The following is a 24,739-nucleotide window of genomic DNA, read 5'->3' on the forward strand; positions in this document are numbered from 1 at the left end:
GGGAAGTACATTGTTGAAAGATTCTCATACTGTTTGCATGTGATGTTAGAGTTGTAGATTATAAAGCCTAAAATAATCTCTAAGTTAATACAACAAATAGTTATAACAAATAAGCAAAAAAGGAGGATCAATGGAATTATAAAATATATACAATTAAAACAGAATCCAAAGACTAGAAAAGAGAAAAAGGAAAATAGAATCCTGGGAACAAATAGAAAACAGATAACAAGATGGTATATTTAAACTCAACCATAGCAATATTCTTATGAAATGTAAATGGTTAATCTGATGTAAAGATAATCACATATCTTGACTCTTCAGATACTCCACTCTTATTTCGAGTTTGAGCACCTCGAAGCTCTCCTGGCTCTAAATAGGGAATGTGTTGGCCTTAGCTCATGTTGCTGGGGTCTGTGATGGACACTTCTTTGTGGGCACTGCCAACCTTTGTTCTCTTCTGACTTCATAATACCCCAGTGCCTTCTGGGTAGGAATTGTAATCTTCACAGTCAGTGCCCTGTGTTTATCATATTACAAAATGAAAACAAAGAAAAATAAATAAAAAAATACAGTCTGTTTGTTTCAGGGGGCAAAAATGTTAGGCAGTGGTTCATAACTGGGTAATTTTGCTTTCAGATGACATTTGGCAGTGTCTGGAGACATTTTAATTGTATGAATGGAGGGAGGGGTACAGGCCCGGGATGGTGCAAAACATCCTACAATGCACAGGACAGCCCTCCCCCTGCCAAAACAACGAAGAATTATTTGGCTCAAAGTGTCAGCAGTGCTGAGGTTGATAAACCTGGGGGTAGAGGGAGGATGAGAGTGGAAATGGGAAGTCAAGAGCAAGGAAACTGTTTCTGGGGTCTGTCCTTTGTCTTGGCTACAGAGTTAAAGAAGGTGAAAATGAGTTTCCTTTGCAGTCAGAATATACTCGGATACTTACTGGAAAATATCCCTGTGTGTGGGTGTGTGAGATAAGTATTTAATACTTGGAGGTAAGTATTAAATCTAGGTATTCATCTTTGTGTCCCTAGAACTTAGTACTGTGTTTAATTGGGGGTGCCAGTAAAATCTATGATTGAATGAGTAGGATGCATAAATAACTAACTGTACTAATACTATACCTGTGGCTCACACACATTAAAGCCAGAATAAATTTGAGGATTCTAGTGGGTCTGTCTTTAGTACCTGACACCTATCTTCAATGTGTAACAGGATTAACACATAAGTGCCTAGCACACTAGTTTATTTCTGGGAGTGTGAAACACGTTAATGTTATGTTTGTTTTATGCAAATGAATACGTATTCATAAAAAAGCTAAAACTTGGAAGTTTTCTTTAGCACCTGTACGTATTTCTGTATGGACCTTCAGGTCTGCCTCTGATATTGCCAAGCCAGGAACAGTCGATTACTACTGTCTTCAGAGATATCTCTTATTTCATTGACTGGAAGAAATACCACTTGTGTATGGTGCCCAACTTGGATCTCGATTTGGATAGAGGTATATCTCTCTCTCTTTGCACAGTAATAAAGAAAACCGGAGACTGTCAGAAAAATGCAAGGACATATCAGTAGCAGGTGTAAGTTTGAGAGTCCACTTGCAGTGAGGCAGATGGTGTCCAGAAGCGATGCCCCATCAGGTCCCGGCTGTTTTTCCATGACATGTTGATGCTGGGTCTCCTCTCAGCCCTGTTTTGCCTCTTCTGTTTCCGATCCTCCTGAAGTAGCCGGTGGCCTTCTTCTTGTAGGGACTTGTTCAGAGGGTTTCTGTTGCACCTTAATCTGTCAACTCTGGGGATTTAGAAATGTTGGTAAGGGAGCAATTACATTTTTGAACTATTGTGGAAGAGAATTGTTTCCTAGTGAGATGAGAAAATCCACATAAAATTACCCACAAAATATTAAAATTAACCCCCCCATAAATATAAGGCGGGGGTATAAACCTTAGTGACAGACCTAGGGACTTGGCCGTAATGTTCGTGTAGAGCCTAGTCAATATCAGTTTGGGGTGAATCATGTTGAAAGACCTATGCTTAAAAACTGGACTAACAAGTAACACTGTGAAACGGGTATATGCAGCCATGAGCTTCTGTCTAGGAGGTTTACAGTCTTGAGCTTGGCTTTTGTTAGCTAGAGCCCTTTGAAGTTTGGAAGGTAGTCTGGTCAGTTGGACCCGGAGGAAGGTGGCCATCAGGGAAGAGGTCCTGTAGAGGTGCGATTGCCATGAGAAGACCGAAGCCTCCTGAGATGGGGCAGGATCTCGGGGGGGAACGTTAGAGTCTTTATCCAGGAAGGAAGCCTTGGAGTGAGGCTCTTTCATCTTAAGTAGGTAGTTATTCCAGAGGGTGGGCCGAAAGGAAGGAGTCCTTGGACAGGGTCTCTGGAGGTAAGTGGTTTTGTGAAGGAAGAGTGTTTGGTCTTAACAGGATGTCACGTCGTTGGGATTTTTAAATCCCTAGGGCTCTCCACATCTTTTCACTTTCACTTTCATGCTTTGTTGGTTTCCTTTATTTTTTTCAATTCACAATGCCTGAACTTTCTCAGTTAACTTTGGAAATGAATAATGTAGAGAATGTCCCTTTATATCACTCCTTACTCTAAAGGACAGACCAGGAACCCAAGGTGCTTCTCTGCATGGATCTGGGTGGAATTTAGGACTATGCCGATTATATTGTAAAGGATCAAGGTACTAGAAAGTGACCATAGGGCATCAGATTACTTGGGAATACAAATATAATTTAATGTGATTAAAAGCACAGATTTTTGGAGTCAGTCTAAAAGCATTCCACCACCTACTTTCTCATGTTGGGCAATGTAATTAACCTGTCTGTGCCTCTTCTCTGTGAAAGGGCTTAAGAATAGGTTCTAGGCCGTAGTGTTGTGAAGTCTAAATGCAAAGAGTTTAATGTTCCATGGCAGGTAGTCAGCATTCCACACAAGTTAGCTATTACCATTGCTCAGATTTGACCCTGACCTCTGCATCTTACTCATGGTACTTACCTTAGGAAGTTGTATAAGGAATGCATGAATTTATTGTGTAATGCTTCCCAGTAAATGCTAAGGAGTGCTCTTTGATTTGTATTTTGCACACCTGGCTGTCGTTTTGATGTTCTTCCTGTGAATCACTAGTATTTGGCTTCCATGCTGTGGATAAACAGATTCAGGAGAAGGGAGTGTTCAAATTTAGGTCAATCTCAGATCCTTCTTTGTTGGAGGTATAGGTTCTTTATTCAGTTAACTGCATCTTGAGAGCTTTACTTATCTCAGTATACTATGTAATGTCTTCTCCCCTAGACATGGTGCTTCCAGACATGAGTTATCGGGTGGAATCCAGTGAGGGGCATCAGTCTCAACATATGGACCCTTGGGGACGAACTCTGCTGCTTGTCCTCTTTGTGGATTTCCACAGCAGACTTCCAGTCCAGCCAGTGCAACTCTGGGGTAAGTGTAGGAAATTGGGCTGCCAGCCTGAGTGTCCTTAAGTGTGAAGAGAATAGAGAACAGGAGACTTTGTATGATGCACATATCTGAGTTAGATGCATTTCTGCAGAATAACGAATTTCTATTTGGAAAAGCCTTGCTTCAGTAGAGTTACATTGTGTGCCTGCAGAGAAGATTTGTGTCTTGAAGCGTCACTTAAATGATGACATTCCCAGATTCAGCTGACCAGAAATCAGCAGACATTTCCTGTAGTGCTCCCTACAGGGTGCATCGCCTCAGATGGGTGGTTTTCACCCTTAGCTGCGTAGTGTTTTACCTGGGGAGCTTTTTTAAAAAAAGATTTTATTTATTTATTTTTAGAGAGAGAGGAAGAGAGGGAGAGAAACATTGATGTGTGGTTGCCTCTCATGCTCCTCCTACTCAGGACCTGACTGGCAACCCAGGCACGTGCCCTGACTGGGAGTCGAAGCAGCCACCCTTTGGTTCGCAGACCAGTGCTCAGTCGACTGAGCCACAGCAGCCAGGATGAGAGGTTCTAAAACATGCCCAAACCTCCCCCTCAGAGATTTCCTTGGACTGAGGTGGGGCTCAGGTACCAGAATGTTTTTGACGCTTTTCAGGCTTGAGAACTGTTCACGTACCTACTGCTTTTCCAGGTGGAATTAAGAAATGTTACGGGTTGTTTTTTTTTTTTAGGCCTTGGTGCAGCTTCTCAGACACGATGTGAGGAGCTGCGTGAGTGTACTGGTGTGAACGGCTTCATGCGATTGCCGCAGGGACCCCTGAGAAGGGAGAATTTGTCCCTTAGCATACAGGGGGGGCCTTGGGCATTTACCCTACAGATGGGTGATAACCTGTTATCAGAAAGGTTCTCTTCGTTAGAGGTAAAGCAGTGATTTCCCTGCTTTGTGGTCCGTGAGATACATGCATCAGGGTCACCTGGAGGATTTGAAAATGTGTAGCTTCCTGGGCCAAAGATTAACTCATTGTTTTGCTATAATGTAAAAATCTGATATGGCTCAAGTATTTTGCATTTTTTAACAAGATTATCAGGTGATCCTTAAATATAGTAAAGTTTGAAAACCACGAGTATAAGCGGGAGTTGGCTTACACATTTTAACCCAATAAATCCTGGACATAAGTTTAAGTGTTGCCCTTCTAAACTTTGAAGGAAGTAACAAGAAGTAGAGCTTATTAACTTCTGGGGAAAGGTTCATAACCTTTCCTGTGGTGTTCCCAGTGTATTTCTTTGTTCTTTCTCTGTGGGCCGCTTTTGCTTGGGACTCTGCTCTCCGAGCGCTCCAGTGCTGTTCCATGTGGCCCGCAGATAGGAGGGTTGGGGACAGCCTACAACCCCAGCTTGCGGGGAACGCATGGTGGCTGGTGCCGACTGTTTGTTGAACGCACCTTGTCAGCGGTGGGGTTCCTCCTGCTGCCCACCTTCCGTGCCCCTCCCGTCTTCCCCCAACATGTGTCTGTTCTTTATGAAGTAAGCACTGCTTTCCTGGGCTCCGGCTTGCAGCTCTTTATTTGAGGAGCTGGTGCTCTTGATGCCCCCTCTTCCGTTCATTAAGGCCCTGGGACAGGGACGCAGAGGGGACCTGAACTAAAAAAAGGCTTCCAGCAAGGGAGTCAAAGGTGAAGATGCCCAGGGTTCTTACCCAGCCTGTGCTCCCCTGGGAGAGGCTGGTAAGAGGAGCAATTTAGTGTTGTGGAAAGCATTCAGGGTAGAATCAGAAGACCTGACTTTGATTTTAGTTCTGTAACCAAATTCTTCAAAGATTTTTGGAAGTAAGTCATATAAATCACCGATCTTCCCTTTCATATACAGGGTGGGGCAAAAGCAGATTTATAGTTGTGAGTATGTGAAACATGGTTTATTCTCAGATTATTACATATTAATTATTGTATTATTTTCCATATGAATAACTATAAACCTACTTTTGTCCCACCCTGTATTTAACAGCAGATTGTTAGACTGGGTGATATCAAAGGCCCTTCTAAGTCTAAAGACTCTCTTAAGACTTGAAATCTGTGATCTTTGGGATTTTTTTGGTTGAGGTCCACTGACAGGGACACCATATTCCATCTTCTCAGGATGACATAAAGTCTGATAGCATATTCTGAACCCCATTGGACATCCCTATGAACTCAGGTTCCTCGGAAACCAGCATTACGTGTCATTCCTGTTGTGCCTTGATTGTTTAAATACCTCTGTTTAGCTTGACTCCAAAGGCCTGCAGCATCTCCAGCAGCATTCAATATGGGATTAAGTAAAAATACATTACTGCATTAATGAAAAAATAGTATCTTTTGCTCTGGCCAGTGTGGCTCAATTGGTGGGAGCGTTCTGTAACCAAAAGGCTGTGGATCTGATTCCCAGTCAGGGCACATACATGGGTTACGGATTTGATCTCTGGTCCTAAAACATTCAATCCCTGGTCCAGGCACATACAGGAGGCAACCAGCTGATGCTTCTCTTTCACATCAGTGTTTCTCTTCCTCTTCCTCTAAAAGCAATGAAAAAATGTCCTTGGAGGAGGATAAAAAAATTTTAATAGTATCTTTTAAAATTTCCTTACACATCTGGTAGTTTAGGACTAAGTTTTGAAGATGTACTCTGAAGGTAGGTAGGTGTAGATACATGGATATCGATACAGTAATTTTACCTTCTTTCCCCCTCTTCTTTCTCATATCCTTGAAAGCTTTCTCTAGAGCTCCTTTTAGGAAACAGATTGTGCAGAACTACAGTCTGCTCCCATGTGTCTTAAAAAAACCACTCAGTTGGCCTTCTGCCCACCTTGTCATGGTAACTTTGCTATGATTAACTCATTATTTTGCCACGGCATTAAAGGCATCTGGTCGTATCTGCAGTTTTAGGAATGAACTTGTAGCTTTGTAATTAAATGCCTGCTTTTAAAGTGGTTCTAACTGATTTCTTGAGGCTGTTCTTAGACCAAACGGTAGAAAATAGTAACCCAGACAGTGCCATCATAGCAGTCGCAGTGTCTTCCTCTTGAATACCGCAATGTACATTTCAAAACGGTTCATGTGTGTTATCCCAGTGTCTCTGTACAAAACACATGTAAGAGGAGGTGATATAAAGCCATTTTTTGTATCGAAGTGAGAAAAGTGAAGTGCCTTTGTCACCACTAGTTGGTAGTAGAATCGACCCTGGAATCTCTGTTCTGCTGACTCCAGTCCCAGACCCCTCTGAGCAGACTGCACGTCACCTTTCCTTCCCGCAGAGCATTCTGGTGCCTCACTGTCGGAAACATGCCGCCTTGCGTTGGAATGCCACCCTCAGAAAAGCTGGCCAGCCGTCGGTTGCTTCGCCATTGTATCTTTGCACAGGCTGCCCAAGGGAGGGTAGAAAAACCCTGAAAAAAGATTCACCTAGAAGCATTTTCTCCGTGTGCCCTGCGGGTGAATTTGTCGTCTTGGGTTGCATCAGGATCTCCCTGCTGGCTCTTGTTGATGAGATGTCTCGCCCATCACTCTCCCACTTAGCTTTTCTGGATGATGCTGAGTAGCCATCCCTTTGGCTATTTTATCAGAGATAGTCTTCCATTTAAAAAGAACTTAAAACAGCAGTCTTAGCCCTGGCTGGTGTAGCTCAGTGGATTGAGCGCAGGCCTGCAAACTAAAGGATCACGGTTCAACTCCCAGTCAGGGCACATGCCTGGGTTGCAGGCCAGTTCCCAGTGGGGGACACATGAGAGGCAACCATACATTGATATTCCTTTCCCTCTCTTCTTCCCTTCCACTCTAAAGATAAATGAATAAAATCTGTAAAAAACCCCCAGCAGTCTTCAGAGTCATGTGTGTGGGTTTCACCTTTTCCTGTACCACAGCATATGTGGAAGGACGGATGTGCCGTCAGTAGCAGTGGCCACCACGGCGGGGCGCTCAGCTAGGAGTGCAGCAGGTAAACGCGCTGCAGGAGGCGCCGCCTCTCCTTTGGGAGTCACCAGTGCCCTTCTTTATAGTGTGCGGGATATATTCATATTTCTTTTGAATTGAATGGGACCTTGCATTTATTTCTTCAAAATTGATGTTGTCTTCACTTTAGTTCTCCTGAGCTTTCTTTCATTTGTAAGTAGGAATTTGGTGAGTGTGTAAGTTGCTGGAGTTTTTTTCTTCTTTTGTCTTAAAAAAGTAATTCATGGATAGGCAGAAGTAAACCAGCACATGAACAGCAGCTTTGAAGTGGCCATGCTCACCCGGGGCCACCACGCTCTCTCTCCCTTCAGGAGTCCACACTTTGCTCACAGCTCACCTCGGTGCCATCCTCAGGCAGAGCCGCAGCACGGTGCAAGAGTCCGTCCAGCTTGCCGTGGACCGGGCTCTGGAGCAGCACCGCCAAGCTGCCAAGGTAATAAGGAATTCACAGCTGTATTTCTCCTACTGTCTGTACGAAGAAGGCAGCTAGGCTACGTGGCAGACAGGGCCCAAGATGCTGTCCTTCCTGATGCCCCTTCCTTTCTCTCTGCTCCCCTGAACTGATCTCGTACACTGCAGCTGGGCTGGGAACGCAAGGTTTAACTTAGATGGGTCACTATAACCAGCTTGCTTAATTTTACTTCCACTAGGGGAGTATGATTAAATAGGAATAAAGTAGTAGAGAAAAATGACTCATAATGCACCTCTTCCCCACCTATACAGCTCCCTTCCCACACATACTTCTGGGGCTACCGCTTTGCTGAATCTTACGTCCTCCTCCATTTCGTAACCCTTACAACACCTTTCTCTTACCTGACTTTCTGAATTCCCTCATCCTGTGTACTTTTGGTAACACATTTCTTACTTTCTAGCTTTCAGGAAGAAACCCACACTAAGAGACCAAAGCTTGAAGTTTTTAAAAATTGTAAGCGTATCTGTTTTTTACTCCAGTGTTTTCTTATCAATTGTCTTTTATGAATGGGTCTGTCAGTGAGTCACCCCTATTAAAGGAGAAAACACTTTTTTACTCATTTTAGTCCTGACGTGCCTTTACATGTCATGATATCAGTGACTATTGTAGATGGAGGGGAAAACATTGTGGAAATCTTGCTCTGACCAAAATCTTTGGTCTCTTTGGGACTCTCTGAGCCTACAGCTTGGGGTTATTATAAACTGTGGTCTCTCCCTTACCTGTACTGTTGCCCAGGCTCATCAGAAACTACAGACCTCACTTGCAGTGGCTGTAAATTCCATCATGAGTATCGTGACAGGCAGCACCAGCCACAGCTTCCGAAAGATCTGCCTTCAGGCCTTTCAGGTTAGTGGAATGCTTAAAGTCCCGCAGTTTCAGTGGCCTTCTAGCTTTCTTAGTAATATGTATGGTGCTTTTGTGGACATGACTGAATTAGATCTTACTGTGATCCTATATAGTACGAGGCCTGTTGAGTTTTAAGAAATAGTTGGTGAATAGATAGTGGTGTGTATACTATTTTATAAATGAGAAAACAAGTTATTTAAAATTGTTACTTCCTTTAGGTCACACGGCTAGGCATGAGCACAGCTAGGATTAGATCAGTGATTCCCACCTCCTTGTTGAACAGTGCTCTATTGCCTGCTGGTGACAGAAATAACTGAGCAGAATGTTGGTCAGTATGGAATGATACGTAACAGTTTGGGAGTCAGAGGTCCAAATTCAAATCTTGACTTACTTACTTTCTAGCTGTGTAAGGATTTAGGCCTGCACTTAACTTCCCGAGCTTCATCTATAAGTTAGAAAACACCACAGTGCCTTAGAGCATTATTATGAGGGTGAGGGTTAAGCGTGCAAGTGCCTAGCACATGGTAGGTCTCATAAATGTTCGTGTATTTACTTTCTTTTAGGGATTCACACTGACCATTTGGTGTTATCAGTGGGATAACACAGTAATCCCATAGCTGTGGCTTCATTTTTTAAACTTTTTTTCTTGAAAAGATAGTGTACACATAACACTTTAAATAATGTATAAACTTTATTGCTCTAATTTCAAATTACAAAGCTTCAAGTTTTTTTTTAATAGTGTCTTATTGCTTATAACTTCAGATGTCTTACTTCTTTTGAATTATTTCCTAAAATAAATTTCTGTAAGTGGAGCTGCTGGGTCAAAGAATGTAACACCTTTATAATCGAGTGTGTTTTATCGCTGCTTCAGTTTTCTGGGCCATGTGGCCAGTGCAGGGCAGCGTATTGGCGGTTCTGTGGTCTCCCTGGAGGACTAACCAGCTGTGACATCTTGGGTTGTTCAGTTCTTTTGAGTTTCTGTCTTCTCATCCATAAAGCCAGTTTGTTGCATTAGGTGATTATTCTGGTCCCCTTTAACTCTGGTATCCTATAATTTTATACTAAAAAGTAGAGGCTTGCTACCCATTCCTTGGGTGTGCAAACTCTATTACTTTGTTCTTCTTCTCCCTAAAAGACTTCACTGAGGAAAAGTCCTTATGTCGGCCTTCACTGTTCAGTGGAACGTCCGCTCTCCTGGAACTTGTTTCAGAGGAGAGCAGTTGGCAGAACCCCGCACAAGCAGATGGGCCTCTGGGGTATTTGTCTGCTGTAGAGAGGAGAACAAAGGCCTTGCTTGGTAGATCTTGCTTGGGTAACAGGAGTTGGAAGAAATGTAGGAGCCACTACTACCAGGTTTCTCAGGCCTTCTTTCCGCTCCTCCTGCGCCCACAGGAATGGACAGAAACCCCTGACGGGACATGAGTGTTGTCAGTGGTTTGCCCCCGTGTTTGTCTTGTCCTCCTTCGCTGTCAACTCCCCGCGGGCACTTCTCCTTCGATTGCCAGCACTGGGGCTCAGCACATTCTATCTCCGGCCCATTTTAGGCGGCTGACACACAGGAGCTTGGGACCAAGCTGCACAGATCCTTCCATGAGATCACTCGGCACCGAGTTCTTCACCACTGCTCATGTGAGGTGAAGCAGGTAATTGTAAAGTAAAACATTTTGTAAAGTAGATGGTAAAGGCACTTTGGTGGAAATGTTTCATACTGATGTACAGGAGCCCTGAAGACGGGGTGGGAAGGTGCCGCGTGGTCTCCATTCAGCCTCTCCGCAGGGAGGCCTGTGGTTTAGAGAGTCTTTACAGCACGTAGTGTGACGCAGAGATGGAAACACTGTTGTTAGATGCTGTTTGATTTCTGTTCCTGCCGCTCACCAGTTGCGTGGTGTTATTATGGAAGCCAGTTAACCTTTCTTAGCCCCAGTTTCTTTGTCAGTATTGTGAAGCATACCTAAAGTAATTGTGAGATTTGAATAGAATTGTATGTATGCAGACTGCCAAGCACAAAGCTGTTCTTATAATGGTGATGATGTGATAGAATTTTCACGTTTAGTTTTGCCTAATCGAGCCCATACTTTTATCTGTTCACCTCTTTGTGTGCTGGAGATAGAGAGTTGCACTGCAGTCTCTACACTCAAGAAGGTCAAATAGCTTCATCTGGTTTTGTGATAGGCTCCTCTAATAGTGGAGAGAAACTGTAGCTGGGAAAGTCTGTATCTCAGCTCCAGGCGTAGCTGGTAGTAGTGTTCCCACTCGGGCCCATTTTTGACTTTCTTGGCTCTAATCAGTAGGATCGAATTTTCTGGAACTAAAGTATAAAATGTGTAAATAAAAAAGATTAAGGATGAAATTATTATGCAGTGGTTTCTGGCCAAGATGGAGTAACAGGGACTGAATTTACCTTCCTGCCTGAAATAACAAAAATCTGGACACATCTGAAACAATGGTTCTCAGGATCCTGGGTACAGGACGATGAGTGGGCTAGTCATTCCTCAGAGATGGGAAACAGACGCACTGAGCCCCATGATTGCCCTAGCACACGGCCTAGACAAGGGACGGGGGCCCTGGAGTGGGGAGCGGGGATCCAGGTGACGTCCAGTGGGTGCTCTGAGTTGAAAAGATGAAGCTGGGAATCCAAGGAAGCCAGAGCGGCTGGAGTTCTCAGGGCAGAGGACAGGGAGCTCTGCAGAGGCTCCCTCCTCTGGAATTCGGGTGAGTGCTGATCAGCTCATTCATGTGAAGAAACTCTCTGGGTAAAGAACCATCCAGAAGGATTAGAGGGGAAAATATGAAGAGCTTACACAGAGAGGAAAGGCAAAACTATGGAGATAGTAGAAAGGTCAGTGGCTGCCAGGGGTTGGAGGGGAAGGAGGAATGAATAGGTGGAGCACAGAGGACTTTCAGGGCATTAAAAGTGTTATGTATGATACTGTAATGGTGCGCGCATGTCCTTATACATCTGTCCAAACTCATAAAATGTGAAACACCAAGGCTGAGCCCTAAGGTCAACTATGAACTTTGGGTGATGACATGTCAGTGTAGGTTCATCACTTGGAACAAATGTGCCCTTCTGGTTGGGGGGGGTGTTGATCGCGGGAAAGGCTGTGTGTGTGTGTCGGGGGAGCAGGTATATGGGAAATCTCTGTACTGTCCGCTCAGTTTGCTATGAACTTAAAACTGCTCTAAAAATTGTCTATTAAAAAGTAAAATAAGGGGACTTCTGGCCAAGATCGAGGCATGGGTAGACACACTGTGCCTCCTCACACAAACAAAAGAAGGACAACAAGAAATTTAAAAACAAAAAAACAATCAGAACTGACAGAAAATTGAACTGTATGGAAGTCCGACAACCAAGGAGTTAAAGAAGAAACAGTCACCGGTAGTGGGGTGGAGATGGCAGACAGGACTCAGTGAGGTGGCTGACTGCAGACTGGGCAGTCCTACGTTCACATATGGATAAACTTGAGGAACAGCTGGGGAATGAGACAGACCCACAACCCAGGGTCCCAGTGGGGAAATAAAGCCTCAAACCTCTGACTGAAAACACCTGTGGGAGTTGTGGCAGCAGCAGGAGAAACTCCCAGCCTCACAGGAGAGTTTGTTGGAGAGACCCACAGGGTCCCAGAACTTACACAAACCCACCCACCCAGGAATCAGCACCAGAAGGGCCCAGTTTGCTTGTGGGTAGTGGGGGAAGTGACTGAAAAACAGCAGAGAGTGGAGAACGCAACACTGTTCCCTTTTGGACCCCTCCCCCACATGCAGCATCATAACACAATGATGTGGGCTGCCTGCCCTGGTGACCACCTAAGGCTCCACCCCTTACTATGTAACAAGTGCACCGAGACAAAAACAATGGCCCAAATGAAAGAACAGATCAAAGCTCCAGAAAAAATACAACTAAGCAACAGAGATAGCCAGCCTATCAGATGCACAGTTCAGAACACTGGTAATCAGGATGCTCATAGAATTGGTTGAATATCGTCGCAAATTAGGTGAAAAAATGAAGGCTATGCTAAGTGAAATAAAGGAAAATGTACAGGGAACCAACAGTGATGGGAAGGAAACTAGGACTCAAATCAACAGTGTGGACCAGAAGAAAGAAAAAACGTTCAACTAGAACAGAATGAAGAAACAGGAATTAAAAAAAAATGAGTCTAGGCTTAGGAACCCCCAGGACATCTTGAAACGTTCCAACATCCGAGTCATAGGGGTATGAGAAGGAGAAGAGGAAGAGCAAGAAATTGAAAACTTATTTGAACAAATAATGAAGGAGAAGTTCCCCAGTCTGGCAAAGGAAGTAGACTTCCAGGAAGTCCAGGAAGCTCAGAGAGTCCCAAAGAAATTGGACCCAAGCAGGAACACACCATGGCACATCATAATTACATTACCCAAGATTAAAGATAAGGACAGAATCTTAAAAGCAGCAAGAGAAAAGGAGACAGTTACCTACAAAGGAGTTCCTGTAAGATTGTCAGCTGATTTCTAAAAAAAAAAAAAAACCAACCTTGCAGGCAAGAAGGGGCTGGAAAGAAGTATTCCAACTCATGAAAGGCAAGGACCTACATCCAAGATTGCTCTATCCACCAAAGTTTTCATTTAGAATGGAAAGGCAAATAAAGTGCTTCCCAGATAAGGTCAAATTAAAGGAGTTCATCATCACCAAGCCCTTATTATATGAAATGTTAAAGGGACTTACCTAAGAAGAAGAAGATAACAAATATGAACAGTAAAATGGCAACAAACGCACAGTTATTAACCACGCCTAAAACAAAAGCAAACTAAGCAAAGAACTAGAACAAGAACAGAATCACAGAAATGGAGATCACATGGAGGGTTATCAGCAGGGAGTGGGAGGAAGAGAGAGAGAGGGAAAAGGTACAGAGAATAAGTAGCATAGATGGTAGGTAGAAAATAGACAAGGGGAGGTGAAGAATAGTATAGGAAATGGAGAAGCCAGAGAACTTATATGCATGACCCATGGACATGAACTAAAGTGGGGGAATGTGGATGGGAGGGGGTGTGCAGGGTGGAGGGGAATATAGGGGGAAATGGGACAACTGTAATAGCATAATCAATAAAATGTATTTAAAAATAATAAAAAATAAAATAAGGCAGAAAAAAGGTGAAAAAGAAGAAAAGGGAACAAAGGACAAATGAAACATAAAAAACAATGAGCAACCCTGGCTGGTATAGCTCAGTGAATTGAGCATGGGCCTGCAAACCAAACAACCGTGGTTCGATTCCCAGTCAGGGCACATGCCTGGGTTGCAGGCCAGTTCCCACGTTCCCGGTAGGGGACGAATGAGAGGCAACTATACATTGATATTTCTCTCTCTCTCTCTCCTTCCCTACCCTCTAAGATAAATAAATAAAATCTTTAAAAAATATACAAAAAAACATAAAATCAAAAACGAAATTAGATAATGCTTCAGTTTCATTAAAATAAACATGCAAATTAAAATGTGTGAGACGGAGCTAATGCAGCCTAGAGTGGAAAACATCTGTGTTAGAAAAGAAAAAGCTCTCAATCGGCTACCTCAGCTTCCAACTTAAACTAGAACGGGAAGAGGAGATTAAACCCGAGTTAAAAGAAATAAAGACCTGAGTGGAAGTCAGTAAAAATACAAAACAGAGAAATGACAGAGAAAAATCAGTGAAAGTTAAAGGTGGTTCATTGAGAAGATTGATAAACACTGAGCCAGACTAATCAGAGTAAAAAGAGGGAAGGCACGAACTGTCGCTACCAGAACTTAGGGAAGGGGCATGAGAGGTTAAAAGTATTATCAGGGAGCGTTATGAACAGCATTACTGATGTAAATTTGATAACTTAGATTAACTGGACAAATCCCTTGAAAGATAAGTTACCAAAGTTCACTCAGGAAGGAATAGCCCTACATACCTGGTAGTCTTGTGTCTATTAAAGAAATTACTGCATATACATATTCAAACTGCTTACAAACTCTAAAAACTCAGTAAAACAACACAATTTTTAAATGGGCAAAAGATTTGAATGCATATTTCACAAAAGAGACAAAAACAGTAAATAAACATATAAGAAAGATGCTCATCATCATTGGTCATTAAGCAAAATGCAAATCAACCACAGGAAGTTACTACTTCACATCTGCTTGGAGTAAAAAAACCAACCCCAGGTGTTGGGAGAATGTGGAGGAAGCGGAACTCGTTCGCCCTCTTCGTGGGAAGGAACATGGTGCAGCCTCTCTGGAGAGCTGTTTGGCAGTCCCTTAAAAAGTTCAATGTACGTTCATCATACAGCCCAGCCATTCTCCTAGGTTTTTGCCCAAGAGAAATGAAAGCATATGTCGACACAAAACTTTTACACTAATGTTCATGGCATTGCTGCCAATATTTGTAACAGCCAAAACCTGGAAACAACCCAGAGTCAACAGGTAAATGGGTAGACAAGTGTGGTGTATCCATTCAGGGGACCACTGCTCAGCAGTGAAGAAAAGGACTCTTGAAACACAAAATAGCATGGATTGATCTCTACGTAGCCATACTGAATTTTTTAAAAACCTGTAAATACAAGAGTACATACTGTGATTACATTTATGCAAAATTTTATAAAATGCCAACTAAGCAATAGTTACAGAGCAGGGGTTGCTGGAAGGTGTTGGAGGGGCTGTTTTTAAGGGCAGAGGAAATTACTGAGGGAGATGGGTATGTTCACTGTCTTGGTTGTGGTGAAGGTTCCACAAGTATGTACATTTGTCAAAACATCAAATTATACATCTTATGTAGATGTGGTTTATTGTATATGTGTAAGTCACATCGCAAACTTGTTATAAAAATTACAGGCACTGTTTCTAAGAGAACACCGGGACCATTAGCACTCATGTTCTCTCCCTCTCCTACTGCTGTTTGCCTGATCGGAGGGGGAAGTGGGAGTGCCCAGGCTCGCAAGGGCCACAGCGGCTGGTCTACTTCCTGCCCTCTGTAGCTAGAAAGGCGGAAGGCGGCAGGGAAAGCCCGGAAATGCTCCCAACTACACCTTGTTCCAGGGCGCCGTGAATGCTCTCACTGGTCTCTGTCCAACTTGGAAAGCTGCTGCCCACAACTTGAGCAAATAAAAACAAATGCCCATGTGTCAGTTTCCTATGGATGCTGTAACAAAGTGCCATCAATTTGGGGGCTTAAAAACAATAGAAATTTATTGTCTAAGTTCTGGAGTCCAGAGGTGTGAAATCGTGGTGTTGGCCAGCCACACTCCCCTCAAAGGCTCTGGGGGTGGAGAACGCCTTTACTCCGCCAGGTTTCTGCTGGCTCCGGATGCTCCAGTTCTCTACCTCTTCACATGCCCTTTTCCCTTTGTCTCTCAAATTCACCTCCATTTTTCTCTGCGGTAACGACACCTGCGGTAGGATTTAGGACCCACTCTGAACTCAAGACAGTCTTATCCTGAGGTTCTTAATTCCATTTGCAAAGACCTCTTCTCTAAATAAGGTCATGTTCACGGGCTCTGGGAGTTAAGACTTGGAGATATCTCTGGGTGAGTCGCTTAGTCAGTTCACCGTAGCTACCCACTTCTTCACATTTCTAGAGGTAGGCTGAGGCTAAGGTGTGTGCTGTCACGGGGGGACCTGGGATCTGTGGGTAGGGTCTAGAAGTGTGTCAGGCTTTGATGCCCTTTTGTCTGGGCCTCTCCGACATCCTAGTGAGATCTCAAAAGGAAATGATCTGACTGACTTTGCCCCATTCTGTTGCTGTAGTGATAACTCAGCTTCAGGGCTATTCATAGCCCAATTTACTTGGCAGTTGCCTAATAAACCCCTAAGGTTCACTAATTTGTGCCAAGACTTCCATGTTAATCTCTACAAAGATCCTGTGAGGCAGGTTGTAGTTTTTCAATTCTATGGATGAAGAAACTGGACAGAGAACTTTTCTGATTTGCCCAGAATCAGTCAGTAAATGGCAAGGCTAGGATTTGTACTGAGGTCTCCTTGCTCTGAAGCCCAGTAACTGTTACCGCGGAGGACTGGGTCACAAACCCAGGGAAGGTGAGGAATCAGAGGTATTGAGTAGAACCCATGCTTCTCCACTCAAGATCATTACCAGTTTCCCTCTGACTATAGCCATTGAGTGATAACTTGGTAGTGGCACGAGAGTGCCACCCAGTGGCTTCAGCTGGAAATTACAAGGTCAGTGATAACGTTAAATTCTTTTACCTCTGGACCAACCAGTCCCTCAGTTGTCATCTCTAAATGGGTGAAGTAGAACAGGTGGTCTCGGGAATAACATGGAATAACATCATCTAGGGCTGCTAATAGCTTATGGAGAATGGAAGAAATGAGAGAAATGGAAGAAATTGTTTTAGAGTTTTATAGAATATATGCAGGGAGAGGTTGTGGCTGGGTGTTGGAACAGTGGGCAGTGGGCCATGAAGCAGTAGACGAGACAGTGCTCCAGGGCTTCTCATTGCAGATGTGTGTACGGACTGGAAACTTAAGACGAAGAAGAAGTGGGAGAAGTAACAGGGAGGCAGCTTTCTAAGGAGAAACATTGTTATCCCCGGGGTGGCGGTGGAGGGGAGACCAGAACGGAATGTCTTGTGGAGCGTTAATCCGTTAATCCGAGGAGGTGTACCCTCAGGGTGCGTGGTCTGTCTCACTCGGGGGTCTGGTGATGGAGGCTGCGCCAGGCTCCCCTGGGGCTCAGAGCTGTCTCTCTGAATGTGGGTGTTTCTTTGGTGAGCCCAATATCAGATAGGAGGTTTGTCTCTTACATAACATTTTCCAGGCTAGAGTAAAAGGATAAGCTTTCTCTCAAAGAAGAAAAAAGGTGTTTGGAAATTTTCTGAATACTTTTTCTCTTTTCGCACCTTTAGGACCATCTTTCTACCCCTTCTGTGTTCCTTGAAATGTAATTACTTAGAAATTGTAACTTCTTTAGCAAACAATACATGGTAGAATATCTACTTTTATTCATTGTAAGTCATGAGCCACAAAACTTACCATTTTAAATTGTGCAATTCAGTGGTTTTAAGTATATTTACTCTAAATTCAAGAACACTTCCATCATGCCAAAAAGGACCCTGTAACCTACTCTGCAGTCGGTCCCAACTCTACCTCCCAACTCTGCCATTCCCTGGCAACCACGAATCTACTTTCCATCTCCATGGATTTGCCAGACTGGGTATTTTATATATGTGGAATCATACAGTAAGTGGCCTTTTGTGTCTGGCTCCTTTCACTTAGCATAATGTTTTTAAGGTTCATCCATAACATGGAACAGCACTTCATTCCTTGTTATACATTGTATGCCGTACATACGGTAGTGGTATATACACAGGGGAAGTATTCCAGAACTGCCAGTGGGTGCCTGAAACCAGGAATAGCACCGAATCCTACACATATTTGTCCCCATACTTGCATACCTTTTCACCTAAATGAATTAACCTATTAAGTAAGATAAGGGTCACTTGAACACAAGCACTGCGATACGACGACGACGACAGTTAATCTAATAGCTTAGGCTGCTACTAAGTGACTAAGAAGCTGGTAGCGTATACAGTGCGGATACGCCAAACGAAGGGAGGACCCATGTCCTGAGTGGGATGGAGGGGGACAGCGTGAGGATCACACTACTCAGAATGGTGTGCAATTTAAAACTTGTGAATTGCTTACTTCCAAAATTTTCCATGAATATTTTTGGGCCATGGGTAGCTGAAACCATGTGAAGGGACACCAAGGATAAGTACTACATTTGATGTCTCCATTCATCAGTAGATGGACATGTGTGTTGTTTGCACTTTTTGGCTGTTATGCATAATGCTGCTATGAACTTCTTTGTGTGGGCAGGTCTGTCATTCTCTTGGGTATGTATCTAGGGGTAGAATTGGATTGGTCACATGATAACTCTGTAGTTCGCTTGTTGAGGAACTTCCAAACTGTTTTTTCAAACTGGTTGCACCATTTTACTTTCCCACCAATACTGTGCAAATGTTAGTTTTCCCATGCCCTCACCAACACTCGTTTTTGTCTGAGATTGTTGCCGTCACAGCAGGTGGTAAGTGGTGTCTGGTAGTGGTTTTGGTTTGCGTTTCTCTAATAATGTTGATCATTTTTCATGTGCATATTGGGCATTTGTGTCTCCTTGGAGAAATGTCTATTCAACTCCAATTTGTCAACCCAGTTTTAATTGGATTATTTGTTATTCTATTGTTGAGTTATAAGGGTCCTTTATTCTGGATATAAGTTCTTATCACATCTGATTTGCAAGTGTTTTTTCCTGTTGCGTTGACTTTGCACTTTTTTATAGTGTCCTTTGAAGCACAAAAGTTTTTAACATTGATGAGGAGGATATCTATTTTTACACACCTGTATTCTTGAACACAAGGAGCTAGGAAGACTGGGTTCTGATCTTCTTAGTACCTTTGTTTCTCTGTCCAAGTGGAACCCAGTGTGGTTTTGAAAGGCTAGTGAGGACCACAAAGTGGGCCCTGTGGTCAGTTGTTTGCTGAGTGTTTACCCCATGCAAGGAACTCACTAGATGTAAAGAGATGTAGGTATGATGTACCTTCCCTTTCAAGGAATCTGTATGAGCAAAATGGACACCCACAGAGGCATGCAGTGCATGCCCAGAGCCCGAGGAGTACAGCAGACAGTAGGTGAGTGACCAGGGCTCAGAGGGGATGTGCTGGAGTGAGCTGCAGAGCTCTAGCAGAAGTCAATCTTGAAGGTAGGTTGCTGCGCGGAAAGATTCAAATGAGCCAGGAAGAAGGGGGTCGGGAGGCAGGCACGGGTGGACAGCCCTGCGAGGTGAGCAAAGCCACCAGGCACACTCATGTCACTGGCACTCATTTGTGCCTCTGCAGAATTAACTTAGGACATCTAATTTTTAAAGCAACTGCTCCCAGAGAAAAATGACACAGAAGACAGAACAAAGGATGCGCAAGAGGACAGCAGCCTGGAGCTCCTTGTAGGTAAGGTTTCAGCTTTTCAGGTGAGCTCTGGCTCGAAGCTGGGAAGTAAAAAAAACACAAACATATGACTTCAAGGCTTTCAAACTGCACCTCTCACCACAGCACAGTCCTTCTGGAATGTAGTTGGCGCTCCTTGTCACTGCGGGTGTTCTGGGGCAGCAGGAGGAGTTGCCCCTCAAAAGACTAGAAATCTCTCCTAGTCTGTGCAGTTACGGGCGAATGTGCGTGCTGGGAGTGTGGGCCCCTGAATCCAATTTGTTCCCTCCTATCTTTTCTCATCAGTGTTGACACCACAGCTCTCCCTAGTTTTGGTGGCTAATGTGGGGCTCTGGAGGCTGCTCCAGGGTACGGACACCACCTCAACCTCGATGTGTTATGAGGACGTGTCAGCGTGTGTTGGGTGCCGGTGATCATACTGAAGTCTTTCCTCGCCCCATCCCCAGTACTTAAACAGCACCTGGGCCAGCAGTGGCAAGGCGGTTTAGTGCCCATGGCTGAAAAGAACCACAGCCACTGGTGCCTGAACCTGCATGGTGCAGGTGCCAGGCATTATTCTGAACGTTTAAAAATGTATTAATGCTCCTAACTCTCAAAATAACAGTATGAAGTACAGGTACTATTATTTTCTCATTTTACAGATGAGGAAACTGAGGCCCATAGATGTCAAACTTACTCGAGGTCACACAGCTAGTAAATGGTAGAGCCAGAATCCAAACCTAGGCAGCCTGGCTCTAGACTGTGTCTAAAAGGGCCAGACTGGGCGGGGGGGGGGGGTGCCCCGTGTGTCAANGGGGGGTGCACCGTGGGACAAAACAGTGCTATAGATTCGAGAATCAGTTAATAGAAAGGCACCTGTAGGCACTGCCCCACGCGGCGTGGGCAGCAATGGGAGAGGCGAAACCGCTTTCGGGCGGGGGATCCGAGCTTGGCAGGGAGAGTGAGGGCTTGGTACGATCCCGGTTGCCTCTTCCCGGGTTTAGCTGAGGTGGGATGGAGAGACCCTGGTGCCATTCTGCAGCCCCAGCCTGAACCTGCAGCTCACAGTTGCCGGCCTTTGACCTGGACGTCACCGGATGAGGGTTCTGAGGTGGGAGAGCCGAGAGAGCCGGGCCCCAGCTCCTGCCTTTCTCCCATGTTTCCCTCAGGGTCTTTTCTAGCACCGGGCCGCGGGACAAGTACGCTTGTTTTCTCCTAGGGGCCAGCGGACAAGCAGAAAACAAGAGGTTCAGGAAGGGCAGCCTCCGCCAGGTCGTGGAGGGAACGCGGGCGTTCCACCCTGCCAGGGGCCCGAGTCCGTCGGAGGCTGTCCTGCGCAGCGCAGAGTCCCCCGCGGCCTCCCTGACTCCCGTCGGAAGCAGGGCGGGCTCCGGGGGCGGCCCGGAGGTGACCAGGCGAGGGCTGGGCAGGGGAGGGCAGGGACCCGGCCGTTACCGAGGCGTCCTCATGCCCGCGCCCCCTTTCCTCCCGCAGGACGCGCTGTGGTTGCAGGAGGTCTCCAACCTTTCGGAATGGCTGAGTCCCGGCACCTGAGCCGAGCCCTCTCCCCAGGCGTCCAAACCAGCCTGGCGGAGGTTGAGGCCACGTGTAGTCTGTTGTTCAATAAATGAGCTCCGTGCGCGCTGGGTTTGTTTCAGTGTCGTGGGCGGGGCCGGCCCCCCTCTCCTGCGGCGCCGCCGGATGGCGTCACCAGAGCGTTCCGCGGGCGAGGGCCGAGAGGTGGCAGGATTGCGTCACTGGTGCGCGCCGCGGGTCCGGGCGCGATGGCGGCGCTGGGCGGGGACGGGTTGCGTCTGCTGTCGGTGTCGCGACCGGAGCGGCAGCCCGAGACGGCGGCTCTGGGAGGTCCGGGTCCTGGGCTGTGCTGCTGGGTGTCGGTGTTCTCCTGTCTCAGCCTCGCTTGCTCCTACGTGGGTAGCCTCTATGTCTGGAAGAGCGAGCTGCCCAGGTGCGGGGGCTGCGCGCGCGGCCGGAACCTGCGCTTCCAGGAGGCGGGGCTGCGGGCGGAGCGCGGGCTAGCCAAGGGCTGGGCCGAGCTGTCAGGAGGGGACTGTGGGCCCCCTGAACTTAATACCCCCTCCATAGGGACCACCCTGCCGTCATCAAACGGCGCTTCACCAGTGTCCTGGTGGTGTCCAGTCTGTCACCCCTCTGCGTGCTACTCTGGAGGGAACTCACAGGCATCCAGGTGCGAAGAAGGCGGGACAGAGGGCTACAGGGGAGAGATCTCAGGGGTCTTGGCGGAGGGAACAAGACTGATGCCCCCTTTTCTGTGGCTCAGCCAGGCACATCCCTGCTCACCCTGATGGGCTTCAGGCTGGAGGGCTTTTTCCCAGCAGCACTGCTGCCCCTGCTGCTGACCATGGTGAGTCCTCCTCTACCTTCTCTGTGCTTTGTTACTGGTATGGCGCTCCTTTGTGCTCCTCCCCCCCCCTTTTCTTATCCTGATTGAGTCCAGTTTCTGCCTAATGAGAGACAGGAACTGAGAGGTGGCTTGAGGCCCTCGGGTGTGCATGGGTGGGAAACCCTGGCTGACAGCAGGAAGCTTGAGGCTTTGGGCAAAGGCAGTGGATTATAGTTTAAGCCTTTCATTTGATTGCTCTGGTTTTTGTGTCTCCAGATCCTTTTTTTGGGCCCGTTGATGCAGCTGTCGATGGACTGCCCCTGTGACCTGGCAGACGGGTTGAAGGTTGTCTTAGGTGAGTCCTCAGAGTTGAGGGGAAAAGCCAGCAGGCAGTCTAGGGCAGGGAGTCAGGATAGGACTTGAACATGAGGTGTGAGGCATATTGTGTTGTATTCATCAGTAAGATGGGAACATATGGCGGGCGTCTTCTAAGAGTTGGCTCTGGATGTTCAAGGAACCCTTAGGGCCCCTAGGAGTGTTGTGGATTAGATAGCATTTCCCCTGCTTCCCTGAACCCTTGGCTTCTCCAAGCTGGAGCTGGTCTTGGGCAGATATGATGTTTTCAGATATCCTGCCTCAGCTACTAATGCTTTCCTGTTCAGTCTTCTGGAGACATTATCTTAAGCCGATAAACAAAGCTGGACCCTTACTTGTTCTAAGTATGAAAGCCTAACCTGAGTTTGGACAGGAAAAGGTTGTGGGAGGGGCCCGTGGGGCCTCTGTTCAATAGCTCGTTGCTCACTGTTTGTCTTGAATCCCCTCCCTAGCCCCTCGCTCCTGGGCCCGCTGCCTCACGGACATGCGCTGGCTTCGCAACCAAGTGATTGCACCCCTGACAGAAGAGCTGGTGTTCCGGGCCTGCATGCTGCCCATGTTAGCACCGTGTACGGGCCTGGGCCCCGCCGTGTTCACCTGCCCACTCTTCTTCGGAGTTGGTGAGTCTGTCCAGCTTGGTCCTGCTGATATGTTCCTAACATGAGGGCCGAGCATGGGGCTTGGGGCAAGGGTGGGCTGGGAGCAATGTGACGTGCTTCTTACTTTCTTCTCAGCCCATTTTCACCACATTTTTGAGCAGCTTCGATTCCGCCAGAGCAGTGTGGGGAGCATCTTCTTGTCTGCAGGTGGGTCCTAGAGCACATGCCTGGGCAGTCTGCGTTGGGGTGCGTGGGGGTGTCTAATAGCCACTCCAGAGGAAGAGCTGGGAAGGGGGCTGTAGCATTGAAGGGGCTGCTGACCGCGAGGAGCTGGGTGTAGAGGACAGCCATCGGTGCTGGGGGAGGCCGCCACTGCCCCCAGAGGGAAGGGGGTGTCTCTGGCTGATGAGTGTCTAGTGCTGGGACAAGGGCATGCAGGTGTGGTCACTTGTGGCCTCCCCATCTCCAGCGTTCCAGTTCTCCTACACAGCTGTCTTCGGTGCCTACACTGCTTTCCTCTTCATCCGCACAGGTTGGTTTTCATTCTCTCACGGGTGCCCTGAGGGCTCAGCGGCCCACAGGAGTGGGTGGGAGAATGGGAGAACTGTTTGTTCCAGGAGCAACAAAATTTGAACTGCAGTCCTATAGACAGGCTGAGCCAGGGCCCTCAGCCTGGTGAGGTCTGAGAGGTGGAAGGAAACAGAGGCCATGGTGTGTGGGGAGGTGGGCAGGTGGGGTGTTAATCTCCTGTTCAAGGAGATGAGGGTCATTAGCCCCATCGGGGCCAGAGGAAGTGGTGGGGCTGCTCCACGAGCTGCTGTCTCCCCTCCCCAGGACACCTGATTGGGCCAGTTCTCTGCCACTCCTTCTGCAACTACATGGGCTTCCCTGCCGTCTGTGCAGCCCTGGAGCATCCACAGAGGCGGCCTCTGCTGGCAGGCTATGCCCTGGGTGTAGGACTCTTCCTGCTTCTGCTCCAGCCCCTTACGGACCCCAAGCTCTACGGCAGTCTTCCCCTTTGTGTGCTTCTAGAGCGGGCGGGGGACTCAGAGGCTCCGCTGTGCTCCTGACCCATGCTCTTGTACACACTCCTATGAACTCTCACGGGCTCCTCAGCCCCTCCCCTTCAAGGGGTCCTGAAGGGGAGGAGCTGGCTGGGATTCCGAGATCTCAGGAATTTTTGTAGGGGATTGAAGCCAGAGCTAGTTGAATCCCAGGGACCAAGAGAAAGGAGCAGAAAGGTGCGGCCCCTCTGGAACGAGGGGGTGAGGAGTAGGCCCCGGGAGCCGCGCACCCCCTTCCTCACTGTGGACTGCTGCTTCTCTGAGCTCCTTTGCCCCAGAAAAGCTGCTGGGGGTAGAATTTACAGATTCCCCTCCCCCCAACTTCCCAGGGTTTTCTCATTGTCTTTTTGCATCAGGACTTTGTATTGGGATATTAAAGAGATTTAACTTGGGTAACATGGCCTTGAACCTTTGGGTATTAGACTATTTGGGGTCTTGGTAGTGAGCCTGAGAGGACAGTGCCCTGCAGTAGGGCCAGGATGGGGGTCTGACTGCCCTGGGTCTTGTAGCTCCCTTCTTCCTGAGCCAGACTCACGTCCTCGCCCAGGTGGACCTAAGACTGCAGGTGCCAGGTGTGGGTCCAACTCATCTGGGGACTGTGACCACCTACCAGGGTCAGGAAGTGGAGCCCAGGGGCTGGCCCCTGTGATAGAGCCTCCAACCTGTGTCCCCTGAGAGTGGGGAGGCTTCCACTTCAGGGCTCCACCAGGG

At 46.7% G+C, this 24,739-nt stretch overlaps 2 protein-coding genes across 7 annotated transcripts in view; both read left to right on the forward strand.

Moving 5' to 3' along the window:
- TOP6BL (TOP6B like initiator of meiotic double strand breaks) overlaps positions 1–21,193 on the forward strand; it is a 46,665-nt gene extending 25,472 nt beyond the window's left edge. The window contains exons 9-16 of the mRNA XM_037053337.1: positions 1,354–1,504; positions 3,298–3,444; positions 7,698–7,819; positions 8,594–8,704; positions 10,249–10,347; positions 19,571–19,649; positions 20,845–21,032; positions 21,120–21,193. Coding sequence (XP_036909232.1) covers positions 1,354–1,504; positions 3,298–3,444; positions 7,698–7,819; positions 8,594–8,704; positions 10,249–10,347; positions 19,571–19,649; positions 20,845–21,032; positions 21,120–21,179 — 957 coding nt within the window. The 3' untranslated portion in view covers positions 21,180–21,193. The remainder of the gene's footprint in view (positions 1–1,353; positions 1,505–3,297; positions 3,445–7,697; positions 7,820–8,593; positions 8,705–10,248; positions 10,348–19,570; positions 19,650–20,844; positions 21,033–21,119) is intronic.
- A 123-nt stretch (positions 21,194–21,316) lies between these two features.
- Positions 21,317–24,424, forward strand: RCE1 (Ras converting CAAX endopeptidase 1). 6 transcript variants are annotated; one of them, XM_037053330.1, is made up of 8 exons: positions 21,317–21,556; positions 21,732–21,834; positions 21,928–22,011; positions 22,267–22,345; positions 22,818–22,985; positions 23,126–23,171; positions 23,434–23,496; positions 23,799–24,424. In XM_037053330.1, exons 1-8 carry the CDS (start codon positions 21,327–21,329, stop codon positions 24,148–24,150), a joined length of 1,125 nt encoding a protein of 374 aa, XP_036909225.1. In that variant the 5' UTR covers positions 21,317–21,326; the 3' UTR covers positions 24,151–24,424. The 6 variants fall into 6 exon arrangements, with proteins under 6 accessions (XP_036909225.1, XP_036909227.1, XP_036909226.1 ...); XM_037053332.1 differs by having other exon boundaries at positions 23,100–23,171; positions 23,799–24,123; XM_037053333.1 differs by having other exon boundaries at positions 21,372–21,594; positions 23,100–23,171; positions 23,799–24,123.
- Positions 24,425–24,739: the final 315 nt, after the last annotated feature.

Source organism: Sturnira hondurensis, unplaced genomic scaffold (genome assembly GCF_014824575.4).
Source record: "Sturnira hondurensis isolate 20B ecotype Veracruz unplaced genomic scaffold, ASM1482457v3 Scaffold0007797, whole genome shotgun sequence".
NCBI lineage: Eukaryota > Metazoa > Chordata > Mammalia > Chiroptera > Phyllostomidae > Sturnira > Sturnira hondurensis.